The 13,389-nt window shown below is 40.7% G+C and overlaps 1 protein-coding gene across 7 annotated transcripts in view; it reads right to left on the reverse strand.

Moving 5' to 3' along the window:
• Positions 1-13,389, reverse strand: part of PKHD1 (PKHD1 ciliary IPT domain containing fibrocystin/polyductin) — a 390,722-nt gene that overhangs the window by 79,294 nt on the left and 298,039 nt on the right. Inside the window, exon 60 of one of the 7 annotated variants that reach the window (XM_054023616.1) lies at positions 737-904. The exons of the other annotated variants lie outside the window; for them this stretch is intronic. Within the exon in view, the coding sequence (XP_053879591.1) occupies positions 885-904 (20 nt within the window). The 3' untranslated portion in view covers positions 737-884. Of the gene's footprint in view, positions 1-736; positions 905-13,389 lie in introns of those variants that run through there. 7 annotated transcript variants of the gene reach the window in all.

Raw genomic sequence — 13,389 nt, forward strand, 5'->3', positions numbered from 1 at the left:
TGAGTCATTCTTATTGATTAGCTGCTGCTGACCAGTATTATGTATTCTTCGTATTGCAGCAACTCCCAGAGGCCTAACCTGAGATCGGGACCCCATTGTCTTAGGTGCTGTCCAAACAGGTAGTAGGAGACAGTCCCTGCCCTGAAGAGATCATACGCTAAGGACTGGAGTGGCACTTTATACAATCACAAGAACATGGGCAGCAACCCAGTTGTGGCTCAGAGCCCGTCCTCCCCTCTTTGCTCTGTGGGGAAATAAACTGCACCAGCCATTTCCCCAGCCAGCATATTGAGGTTGAGGGGTGGCAATGTGGAGCGACGGCTCTATTCACTTCTTGCCCCTGGCTGTCACCCTCACAGCAGGAGTAGCCAGGGCTGGCTCTAGACCAAATGGCGCCCCAGGCGAGAAGCATCTTTGTGCCCCCCCCCCTCCATTTATTAAACTTTTGAATATCTTATTTTTATTGCATGTGTAGCCCATTTCACGACTCTGATGCACGATGTCCATGCATGATTTATCTCTGTCATATAAGATTCTAAATTTGCACGCTAGGATCTGTACATCTGTATTTATTCATGCCATATATAAGCAAATATAAAAAAATTGTTTCCTCTAAGCTTACAGAAACTATTTAATTTTAAAAATAACTGAAATGTACTAACGTCAAGAAATTGAACTGTGCACCAACCTTCGGTGGACCAGTATTAAATAGCGTTACAGTAGGCAACGGCCTTAGAACGTTAACCCTAGTCCTTTAGCTCAAAAGGTCGCTTTTCTCGCCTTCGCCCTCGCAAATTGAAGCACAGCGAGGGCACGGCTGACAACATTCTAGGAGGGTTGAGGAAAATGTAGTTCTCAAAAAGTCTGGAAGGTTTCATGAGATTCTACAAAGGTCCAGAACATTCTAGGAGGTCAGAGAAAAATAAATCCATATACAGAATACCGGAAACATTTTACTTCAAACATTCTATTTTCCCTTTTCTACCTAACAACAAAAACAGCATCCTGAGCCTGGCACCCACCTCCCAACCTAGGTGGTCACTTGGGTATCCTGCCCCTAAATCCTAGGAGCAGCAACCTAGTGGTGACCACCTGCCCCCAGCCTGCAGAGAGTCTGATGAGATGTGGGGTCCAGGCAAGGGAGCACCTCCTTATTCTTCCACAAAGACACACGGCTGAGCACACAACTGAGCGCCTAATAATGTGTCTTTCAAATGTTACTATTTCAGGAAGAAGGAAAAAGCCCAGCATTGCTCTATCAGTCATTTCCAGCAAGCAGATCCTCTGGTATTTTAAGTGTCATGGAGAAAGAAAGCAAAGGCCTGACCCTACAAATCCTCTACTCAGATTACTCTTATGGACATCAATGTATGTAGAGGCAGCGTGCAGGATCAGGCCTCAAATTGGTGAATTAGGCACCAAAATGCAGACAGCAGCCAAAGATCAATTGCATCCAATTAAGCTAAACTAATAAACATATGACACAGTCTCACTGAGTTTGATATTCAGTGAAATTATAATAATAAAGCCTGGGTGTGCAAACCAATCACACAACCTAAAAGCCATTACTTAATCATAAAAACATTACCAGCAAAACTGAAAGGACATGAGCTAAGCTCAAGTGATGTCACTTTCGTAGCCTTGCCTTCAATTAACATGGCTGATGCAATGTACGAATGGCCCCCCAAGTAAAGGAAGGTGCTTGTCACTTCTCACCCCCATTTTTTCTGCTTCAAACATATGCCAGGCTGGTAGGCCTCCCTGCATTTTAATAACTTGAAAATTGGCCCTCTGCATGTGAGAGCCCCAGGGCAGCTAGCCACAAGGGACTTCAGTTCTTTCTACTTTTACAAATTAATTTTTTAAATAAATATTATAAATATAACAATAAATATAATAAATATTAGACCATAATTTGCTGCTAATTGGCATGTTCCCTCCAAGAGTTGTAACAACAAAAATATCTCCTCTTATTTTTGTTTTCCAGTTATTTTCTTGCATGTGGCACACTGCTATCAATTGGTTGATTTAAAAAAATCAATCCACCACATGTCCTACCTCAGGAGAAATTAGCTGTTGGATTTTGGATTTCTCATGGATTTTGGACCAGATTCTGATATCAGTTTCAGCCGTGTAAATCCAGAGTAGCTCTACTGACTTTACTGGACTCACTCCGGATAGACACAAGTATAACTGAGATCAGGACCTGACCTGAAACATTTCTGAATTAGCCAAGATGATTAGGGCTGATTGAAAATATTCTATCAAAACTGTTTTTTAACAGAAACTTGGGGTTTTGACTAAATTTACATTTTCACACGGTCTGCTTTCAGTGGAAAATTTCAGCTTTTCCTCAAAAAACTCAAAACCAAAACATTTTTGGCCATAAGCTTTTTAGTTTCTTACTTTTTATTTTTTCCTTTTTAATGAAAACTCAAACATTTCTCTGCAAAATGTTGACAAAAGTGATTTATTTTCATTCTCAGCAAAATTTTCCATGGGACAAAAATCCCCCTTTTCCCAAACAGCTCTAAAGGTTATGTGGAATTGAAGTGGATTAGTTAAACCGTATTAAATCCCTGTGGGGAGCTGTTATTCAGAATTAAAGTGGCCTGAATTCGGTTTAGGGCAAGTCTATATTTAAAATGCTGCACCGCTTTAGTACTTCAATGTAAGCCAACGGGAGAGAGCTCTCCTGTCAGCCTAGTTAATCCACCTCCTGGAGAGGTGGTAGCTATGTTGGTGGGAGAAGCTCTCCCATTTGATTTAGCACTGTCTACACTGGGGGGAGGGGCGGGGGGATTAGGTCGATATAACTGGATTTTTCACACCCCTGAATGATGTAGTTATACCGATATAGGTCTGTAGTGTAGACCAGACCTGAGTTTAATTCACTTTGGAAGTGAACTAAACTTAAACCAAATTAAGGGCACTTTAATTCTGAATGAAGGTGTTCATACAGGAGTTTAAAGCGGTTTAACTAATCAACATCAAATTGACACCTTTAGTTAATTTGGATTAATTTTCCTGGATGTCATCCTGTAGACAAGCCCTTAGTCTCACAATGGGATCCTGCTGGGTGCAGAGCTCTTTTGAAAATCTATCTCCTATTGTGGGTGTTCTTTACTTGGGAATCTGGCTAACAGGGTGCGCGGGTGTGAACCAAAGCCCACTGAATTCGACAGAAAAAGTCTCATTGATGTCAATGGGCTCTGGATCAGGTCCACAGAGAAAGAGTGTGAGAGAGTGTGTTGGTGTTTGTGCCTGCTTCTCTTTCATATGGAATTAATGGTGGTTTAATGGGGTATGAAAGGATGTTTTACTGGAAACAATGAGGAACAATTGTCTAGCTCACGTTTCATTTCACAGGTCATTATTGCATTAAGAAGTAAATCGACCAAGTCCGGTAAATAACAGTCTGTGTATTGCCGAGAGCTCCAAACCAACAATCATAGCAGTCGCCAACTAATATCTTTGTCATTTTTAACCCTTGCAGGGATCTGCCGGAGGCTAAACAATTATAGTCTTCACCCACCCCTAGCAGGTAAACATTATTCATTTGACTTCTCATACCCTTTTCCTGCAAGCCCCATGAGGCTGGGGTTTTGCATTGTTGTTTTGTTTATTAGCCAACCTAGCCAACACCGTGTGTCTGGTGGCCTTGAAAAACAACACATATTTTAGAGACTGCTGCAGGCGTCTTTAAACAGGCTGCTTCCTCTGCAAAATTAATTGTTGCAAAGTGCACTGTTTCCCTTGTAAAGCTCTGCAAACTAATAGTCAGCAGTTTGGCTGGATTGTGGATATGCCTGAAAGATCTAGGGAAATTAATACAATTATGCTTTGAGATACCGGTCACATTTGTATTATAATTGCATGAACATAAGGATCTAGTTTCTCTTTGATGTCTATGTGCAGCTCCCACAAATGCTTGAGAGGCAGCATAGACTAGTGGATAGGGAGTCAGGATTGCTGAGGTCTATTCTTGGCTCTGCCACTGACCTGCCATGTGACCTTGGCCAAGTCATTTCACCTCCCTGCCTCCGTTTCGCCTCGTTGTCTTGTCTAGTGAGATTGTAAGCTTTCTGGGTACGAGACTGCCATGTGTCTGCACTGTGCCTAGTAAAGGAGCCCTGATCTGGGCTGGGGTCTCTAGGTACTGCTGGAATTGAAATAATAAATAATAATAAAACACTTACAATAATAAAGAGATGGCTGTTTGTAAGAGGGTTTGAGGGGACAGGTAGGGTAAGCTACTCAAAGGGGTGAGGAGGAAGTTTCCAGGTTAGGAGTCTCCCTCCACCCTACTTCCCAACTGCTGCAAAACCTCCTCACCCCCACACACCACTTTCTATGGGTACTGCTACACTGCACAGTAAGCCCAGGTCTGTGGGACCCAGGCATGTGCACTCAGTGTTTCCAAGCCCAGGCTTGAGCACCTATCCTGTTGTAAACGTGGGTTTACAGTTACTGGGCCCCGGTCTCACAGCAGTGCTAACGGGTCCATATTGCGCTATGCAGACCTTCTGATTCGGGTCTGTGGCTTAATCTGCATCCACATCGCAAAAAAAGACAGGGCTTAGACCAGAGTCTCATTGGGACTTGGGCTTTGACTCACTCCCCTAGCAGGCTCCTAGGACCTGGGTTTCAAGTCAGACTGATTTGTGTGTGGATGGAAGGGGAGCTTGGGCTCAAACCTGAATCAGAGCCTGGGGTTACTGTGCAGTGTAGACATAACCTATGTGACCCATCCTTCCACTTCTACTTGCCAGCCTTACTGATGGGCTAAGATCCAGCAAGCAGGGAGGCAGACAGGCCAAGAGGGCCTGAGAGTACGTCTACTCTGCCAAAGAGCTCTGCAGCAGCAAGTCTCAGATTCTGGGTCAACAGACTCGGCCTCATGCTACAGGGCTTCAAACAGCCATGTAGACATTCTTGCTCAGGCTGGAGCCCAGGCTCTGAGACCCATGCACCTTGTCAGGTTTCACAGCCCAGGCTCCAGGCCAAGTGGGAACAAGCCCCAGGAGCCTGAGTCAATTGATCCAGGCTCTAAGGTTTGCGGCTATGTTTTTTTGTTTTGTTTTGTTTTTTGCAGTGTAGACATATCCTGAGTGTGTGGGGTCGGGGAGAGAATCTTTATACACTAACTAATTATCCTTTAGCTATGTCTCTCTATCTTATGTAGAGAGCGCCCCATTACCAGAATACTTCCTTGCAACACCCTAGATTATTAGCCTCCCCCATTTATGCTGAGAGACAGTCACAGGATCAGGACATTTTTAAACGTGGGTGCCTAAAGTTAGTTATCTACATCCATAACTATGCACCTAAATCAAGAATCAAAAGAACATTTTGCAAGGGACAGGAGGACAACAAGACAGAGCAAAGACATGAGAAGTCATGTTAAGATCAGAGAGGCTTTTATAGCCAACAGACATGGATCCATGGATTGGTGATGGTTTATATTGCCATTAATGACACTGCGTCAGGGATAATAGATAACTTCAGGGTACTCAGGAGCGAGCGGAAGAAAAAGACTATCTAAGCAATCTCTTCAGAGAGCCTTCCTGTCCCACAAGCAAAGGGAGATAGAAGGCAAAAGATTCTGGAAGTGAATTGCTGGTTAGGAAAGCAGTATAGGGTGGAGGACTTTGGTTTTGTGGAACATTGGTCCACTTTCTGTATGTAGGAGGGGCTTTATAGTTAGGATGGCCTCCACCTCAGCAGACGGGGGACCAATCTTTTTGGAGACAGGCTGGCTTCAGTTGTCAAGAGGGCATTAAACTAATGGCAAAGGATTAGAGTAAAAAAGGGAAGATATGGGCCCTCAGTTAGCACAAACATCAAGATGTTGAGAACAAAATTATTCAAGGAACCAAAGGCCATGAAGAGAAGTATTTTTTTAAACCTCTATCCACCAATGCTAAGAGCCTACATAACAAACAAGAGGAAAATGATTTGCTTATTTATGAGCATAAATTCAATCTAGTTGGTATTATTGAAACCTGGTGGAATGATTCACACAACTGGAATGTAAAACTCAATGGTGATAACATATTTAGGAAAGATTACTTGGTTAAAAGGGGAGGGGAAGTGGCACTCTATGTCAAAAATGGCAATACCTATTTCGGAGTCACTGATAACGCAGAAGAAAATGATCTTGAATGCTTACGGATCAATGTCCTAACAGATAAAGCACAAGATCGGGTATTAGTTGGGGTCTGCTACAGACTGGGGAACAGGATGATCACTTCCTTACACACCTATTAACTATAATGTGTAGGGAAAGAAACAACTGTGTGATCATGGAGGTCTTCAATTTGAGTGGCGCATGCTGAAGGTTTTATGCTATCAGGACAAAAACCAAAAAACAAATTTTCCAAATATTATAGCTGACAAGTTTCTAACTTTAACAGTGTTGCAGCCAACACGGGATAATTCTATATTAGACCCGGTCTTGACAGATAAAGAGGAATTGATCACAGAACTAAAAATTAATGGCAATTTAGGTTAAAGTCATCATGACCTGATCACATTTAAAATATGCAAAAAAGAATAAAGTCCAGATCAGTGATATACACACTTGGTGCTTTAAAAGGGTCAATTTTATAAAGTTGGAAAAAATTATGAGCCAAATCAGCTGGGAGGAAGAATTTAATCAGAAAAATGTGAATAATAATTGGGAATCATTTAAGAACCTTATTAGATGCCCTAAAAGCCACAGTCCCACAACTGAGAAAAAAGCTCTGCTGGTTTTTAAAAAAAAAAATCAACCTCAGAATTGAAGCTGTAAAAGCAACAATATATAACAAATGAAAGAAATGGAAAGTTGATGATAATGAATATAAATCAGAAGTTAGGTATTGTAGAAAATTGATAAAGGAAGCCAAGGGACACAAGGAGAAATCTATGTCTAGCAGATTTAAGGACAATAAGAAGGTCTTTATTAGATTCATACTAGATTGAAATGATATTGGTCCTTTTGTAGCTGGAAATGGTGGTATTTTCAATAATAATGCAGGAAAGGCAGAGCTGTTCTATATTTGAGAAATGTGGTGATAATAGACTCTTTCCATTCCACTAGTATCTATGGAGGATATTATACAAAGGCTACAAAAGATAGACATTTTAAAATCAGCAGGTCCAGATAACTTGCATCTAAGAGTTTTAAAAGAGCTGACTGAGGAGCTCACTGGACCATAAATGTTGATTTTCAATAAGTCTCTTGGAGCACTGGGGAAATTCCAGAAGACTGGAAGAAAGATAATGTGTGCCAACTTTTAAAAAGGATAGAGGTGATGACTCAAGTAGTCCTAGGCCTATTAGCCTGACATTGATCCTGGGCAAGATAATGGAGCAGCTGACATGGGACTCAATTAATAATGAACTAATGTAACTAACACAAATCAACACGGGTTTATGAAAAACAGACCTTTTCAAACTAACTTGATATTTTTTTGATAATTTTTTTTTACAAGTTTGGTTGATAAAGGTAATATTGTTGACATAATATACTTAGGCCATGTCTACAATTACAAGCGTACTGATACAGTTGTGCTGCTGCAAAAGCACTTGTGTAATCCATTATGTCAACGGGAAAGAGCTCTTCCCTTGACATAATAAAACCATCTCAATGAGGGACAATAGCTATGTCAGCGGGAGAGCGTCTTCCTCCGACATACCACTGTGCATCACTCAGGGGTGTATTTTTTTCACATTCCTGAGTGACAAAAGTTTTGCCAACATAAGCACTAGTGTACACGTCTTTAGATTTTTGTAAGACATTTGACTTGATGCCATATGACATTTTGATTAAAATCCTAGAATGATATAAAATTAACATGGCATACATTAAATGGATTAAAAACTGGCTAACTGATAGGTTTCAAAATGTAACTGTGAATGAGGAATAGTCATCAAGAAGTCTGATTTCTATTTAACATCTTCATCAATGACCTGTAAGAAAACATAAAATCATCATTGATAAAGTTTGCCGATGACACGAAAATTGGGGGAGTGGTAAATAATGAAGAGGACAAGTCACTGGTTCAGAGCAATCTAGATTGCTTTGTAAACTGGGTGCAAGCAAACAATATGTGTTTTAATATGGCTAGGAACAAAGAATGTAGGCCATATTTACAGGATGGGGGACTCTATCCTGTGAAGCAGTAACTCTGAAAAAGATTTGAGGTGGTTGTGGATAATTGGCTGAACATGAGCTCCCAGTGTGACTCTGTGACCAAGAGAGCTAATGCAATCCGTGGATGCATAAACAGGGGAACTTCAAGTAGGAATAGAAGTTATTTTACCTTGCATTTGGCACTGGTGCGACCGCTGTCCAGTTTTGGTGCCCACAGTTCAAGAAGGATGTTGATAGATTGGAAAGGGTTCAAAGAAGAGCCACAAGAATGATTGAAGGATTAGAAAGCATGCTTTATAGGAATGGACTCCAGGAACTCAACCTATTTAGTTTAACAACGTCCATAAGTGCTTCAGTAAAGATGCTGCTACGTTGACAGGAGAGCTTCTCTTGTTGGCATAGTTAATCCACCACCATGCGAGGAGGTGAACAGGAGAAGCCCTCCGATCGACATAATACTGTCTATACAGGGGGCGAGGTTAGTATAACTGTGTTGTCCAGGGGTGTGGATTTTTCACACCCCTGAGTGATGTAGTTATTCCAATGTAAGTTTGTAGTGTAGACATAGCCTTAGTGTCTCTCTGTTGTAGGAGTGTGCAGCAGCGGGTTATGGTGTACATGAAGAGTAATGTGCACTCATTGCTGAGATGGTGTCTTGACTATAGAATTTTTTCCCCTCTATATCTTAATGCTTATAACACCGACAACAGGCAATGCCACGTCATCGCATGCCAAATGCTGTTGTATCAAAGCTAAGGGACAAATACCTTTGAAACAGGTAACCTGCTATAGTTACTTGGCTGCTAAGATATCTATAAACTCCAGTGATAGCATCTTACAGTTTTCCAAAACAGGAAAATGTCCTTTTCATCCATAGGGCCCCATTCTGGCCAAGCTGTCTCTTCCCCCCACCCCCAACCTTGGCCTGCCCCTTCAACATCCACAGAGAGTGAATTCAGCAGAAACCCCATGAAATAAATCTGTTGGGAGGAGAGCAGGAAGAGAAGTGCAAGGAGTATGATGCATAGGCAGAACTCTTCCCTTCTGGTTGTAGCCTCCCCTTAGCATGCAGACCCATGCTGACATTGTAGGCCTCTGTCCCCATTTAATGGCTGGGCCACCTAACAAGGATTATTAGCATGCTGTTGTCGCATCTTAATGAAGCTGATCCTATGACTCAAGCAGTAGAGACTTCTGACTTTAGTCCCCAGGTTCCATGATCCACCAGGGTGGTTGTTAGACAAGCAAAAGCAATTCATCTCCCTTAGTTCACAATAGCAGGACACAGATATTGAAACCTTGTCCTCACTAGAAAACAAAGCGTAATAGCTATCAGTCATCTTCAAAGCTTGGTCTTAAAATGAGTTCTGTTGGGATCTCACCCAGGGTTCTGTCAGAAGTCATATGTTCATGACAATTACAGAAAACCAACCTTTCTGATCATAGCAGGTAAGTGTTTTTTAAATAACTTGACAATTTCCCTTTAATTCTCTCCACTGCTATTTTCAGCACTGAAAAGTCACATCTTCCATGTGTCATTTGTTAAAACAAAAGGAAAAAACCTGCGTTAATGGAAAATACTTAAAATTTGGGGCTGATTTTGTAGCTTTTTCAGTCCCTGTAAATCCAGCAAGCAGATGATTTTTCTCACATTTAATACAGCTGCACTATATGATCATACATAGCCAGTAGTTCTTAAGTATATTTGGAATATACTAAAAGAGACACTGTCAGATTAAAAATAATATTTTTCAAACACAAAATATCTTCACCTCTGGCACAAACAACAAACCTGATTACTAACACTGAAGATTAAAAAAAATTAACCGATGTTTGACAATTATGCTAATGTTTTACATTTCTCTCAGATTGGAGAATGAAAACAGACTGGGTAGTCTCACTTTTGTTTATAAAAGTCAATTTCTCTGTCAGGTTCTCATGCTACAATGTCTGGGTAGCACCCACTGCAGGGAAATGTTTATTTGTTTAATAAAAATACTGCCCTCATTAGATTTTTATTTAAATATAGAAGCCCCTCCCCACCTTTTTTGTTTGTTTGTCTTGGTCTTAGATTCTGGGTATCCTTATGTTTTCAGAAACTGACACTTAGACATGAAAAAGGGCTGAATATAAACAGGTTGGATTTTCAATAGCTCCTACGTGATTTAGGATCACAAGTCTCAAGGATTTTCAATGGGACTTATATGCACCCAAGTAGAGCTGGCTGTTAAGTGATTTTTTCCCCCTGTGATAAATACTTAGTTTTCATCAAAAAAAAATCATCAAAACGTTGCTTACAAAATGAGATTTTAGGTTTTTGACAACCTCAACATGTTTCTGACAAAACTGAGAATTTTTTTCATGAAAATTTCCACTGATTGAAAAGCTACTTTCCTTCAAAAGATAATGTTGATGGAACATTTTCAAGCAGGTCTGCCCATAAGTCGCTTGGGTGTTTTTCAAAGTCCCACTTCAGCTCATTTTACTGGCACTACTTGTATATTTTACTGAATAGAGAAAATTAGCAATAGAAATGAGCCTGAATCAAAATCCTGGCTCCAAATACCCATGAACTTTGGACCGTTTAAAATCTAGAGGCTTGTCTACATGGCGAGTTACTGGGTAGCAAGCCAAGGTGTGAATCTGCAGCACACCTGCTTGTTGTGCAGTAACGTCTTGGGTCGAGACTGTTACAGCATGCTGAAAGTTATGGAATGTAGTGTCCACGTGGGAGGTTACTCTGCAGCAAGCTGGTATGCTGTAGATTCACACATGGCTTGCCACACAATAACTCACCGTGTAGACATGGCCTAGATCCGATGTTTGCATTTTAGTTCATTTTAAAGAACGCTAACACTCAATGTAACCTTGGGCAAACTCCTATACATTCAGAGATTTTGGACCCCAATCTTGCAAGCTGTTCAATGGAAAGTGACTATTATTGCACACTTATATAAGAGTTTGAAGGACTGGGGCCTGGGTTAGCTTTTAGCATCCAGGCATTCAGATGTTTAGCCACACCTCTTTGACATGGACAATGTACCAGCCATTTTTTAAGAGCAGGTTTATTATTTCAATAATTCCAGCAGTTTTAATTTTGTCCAAATCAAAAATACCAAAGCAGAAGCCTTTCTTGGAATATGCAGGAATTTCCATTTCTGGTCCTGGGAATCACGGAGCCACGTAGAAAAATCAAAATCAAACAAAAATGTTTCCTGAACTTTTCTGAATCTCAAACATAGTTTGGGTCTCATTCAGTTTGTAGTTTGCTTGTTTCTTATTTATTTATTTAACTCTTTTATTAATGTTCATTACAAGTAACCCAAACTATATGCCATCTCTATCCTAACATCAAGGGGTTCACACTACAGCTAGTCAAAAACTTTTAATTGAAGATTTTCTCCAAAAATTTAATTTAATGGAGATTTTTGCAAAATTTCCATTTTCTGCATTATTATTATTTTTTTGGATGATTTTAGATTTTCAATGAAAACTCAAAAAAAAAACCCTGCAAACGTTTTTGATGGGAAACAACAACAAAAACCAAATTGAAAATAAAACACACGTTTTAACTGGCTCTAGTTAATACAAGCTTACTTTTGAACTAGTCTGTGCAGGGCTGTGTAGCTTTTAAACTAGGGGACTGGCTGTCAGAACTCCTGGTGTTTATGCAGGGATTCAATGCATGACCTTGGGGCTTGGGCAAATCACAGCTTCTGTGCCACATTCTGTACAATGGGTATAAGAATACATGACTACCCCACAGAGGTATTATAAATCCAACATGAATCAAAGTTTGAGAATCTTTGAGGTTGTGCAAGGTTGTATTATTGCAATGTAGAAAACAATTGTAATTTTTCTGAAGAAACTGATGGGGTTTAACAACGATGAGAAGAAAAAGGTATAGAATAGCTGAAGCCCTTAAGGCTCTGATCCAACACACACTTATACACATGTGAGGGAGCTATTTAGGTGAGTAAAGTTACATCCATGTTTCTAGGATCAGGAGCTGAAACAGTTAAACTACTCAGAATATGCAAAGAAATTGCTCCCATGCAGCCATATGGATTTTTAAGCATCTCTTTACAAACCCAGCATGGAAGTCATTCTGGATACTCCGAATAATAAATAATAATAATTTCATGACATGGTGGCGGATTACTCTGCGTGCTGAATTTGGAGCCACGCTAAAGGGCAGAAATAAGGAACAGTAAGAGCTCCCTTTCGGATGTACAAAAGAACACCGAGGGCTGTCTCCTTCGCTGCTCAGATGAGAACACTCAAAGGCACATATCCTGAAGATTCTAATATTTTCTGGGACTCCACTGAGCCTTTATGCTTTAATACCCTGACATCTGGAATGCTCCAAGTCTAATGTTTAACCATAAATATCTGCTGAGATTAAAGAGCCGTAGAGTAAGTTTCAATCTTTGGGGCCTATAATTGCTTGGGAAAAGAGAATGGTATTTTCCCCTCTAGCTAAAGAGAAAGAGAAAAAGACCTCTGCAAGCACAGATATTGGCAGACAAATTTTCTGACAACCATTTCCTTTCTCTGTTCCCCACTCCACCCCCTCATTTCTCCGTCTATAACACCATCTCGCTGCCATTCCTAGGAGGAGAATGAAGAAAGTTAAAAAAAAAAAGTTTCTCAAGAGCTAGGCGCACAAAGCCAAGAACAATTTTGAAGCCAGGCAGTCAGCATACCCTGCTCACCACTGGCATTTGTTCTTTCATTAATCTTTGTATCAGGTTGCACTCACAGCCAACAAGTGTGTGTTCACACTACTTTCATCAGTCTATTTTATTTCAAGTTCAAAAAGGCCCAGAGTGTGTCTTCAAATAACAAGAAGAAATAGGAGCTAGAAGAATGGTCCAATAGACAGGGTATTAGCCTGGGACTCAGGAAACCCACATTCAATTCCCTGCTCTGCCACACACTTCCTGCATGACCATAGGCAAGTCACTTAGTCTCTCTGGGCCTCAGTGTCACATCTGTAAAAGGGAGCTAACAGCATTTCCCTACCTTACTGGGGCATTGTGAGGGCAAACGGATTAAAGATTGGGAGGTGCTCAGATACTATGGTAATGGAAGTTGTATAACCACCATGGATAGATGGCATTTTGGAGACACAAAATAATTAGATGTACAAACTACATCGTGCCTGTTGTAAAATCGCAAGAAGTCTGTCACAGAGCAGGGAACTGAATGTAGGTCTCATGAACCTCAGGCTAGTGCCCTAGCTGTTG

This window comes from Malaclemys terrapin, chromosome 3, assembly GCF_027887155.1.
Source record: "Malaclemys terrapin pileata isolate rMalTer1 chromosome 3, rMalTer1.hap1, whole genome shotgun sequence".
Classification (NCBI taxonomy): domain Eukaryota; kingdom Metazoa; phylum Chordata; order Testudines; family Emydidae; genus Malaclemys; species Malaclemys terrapin.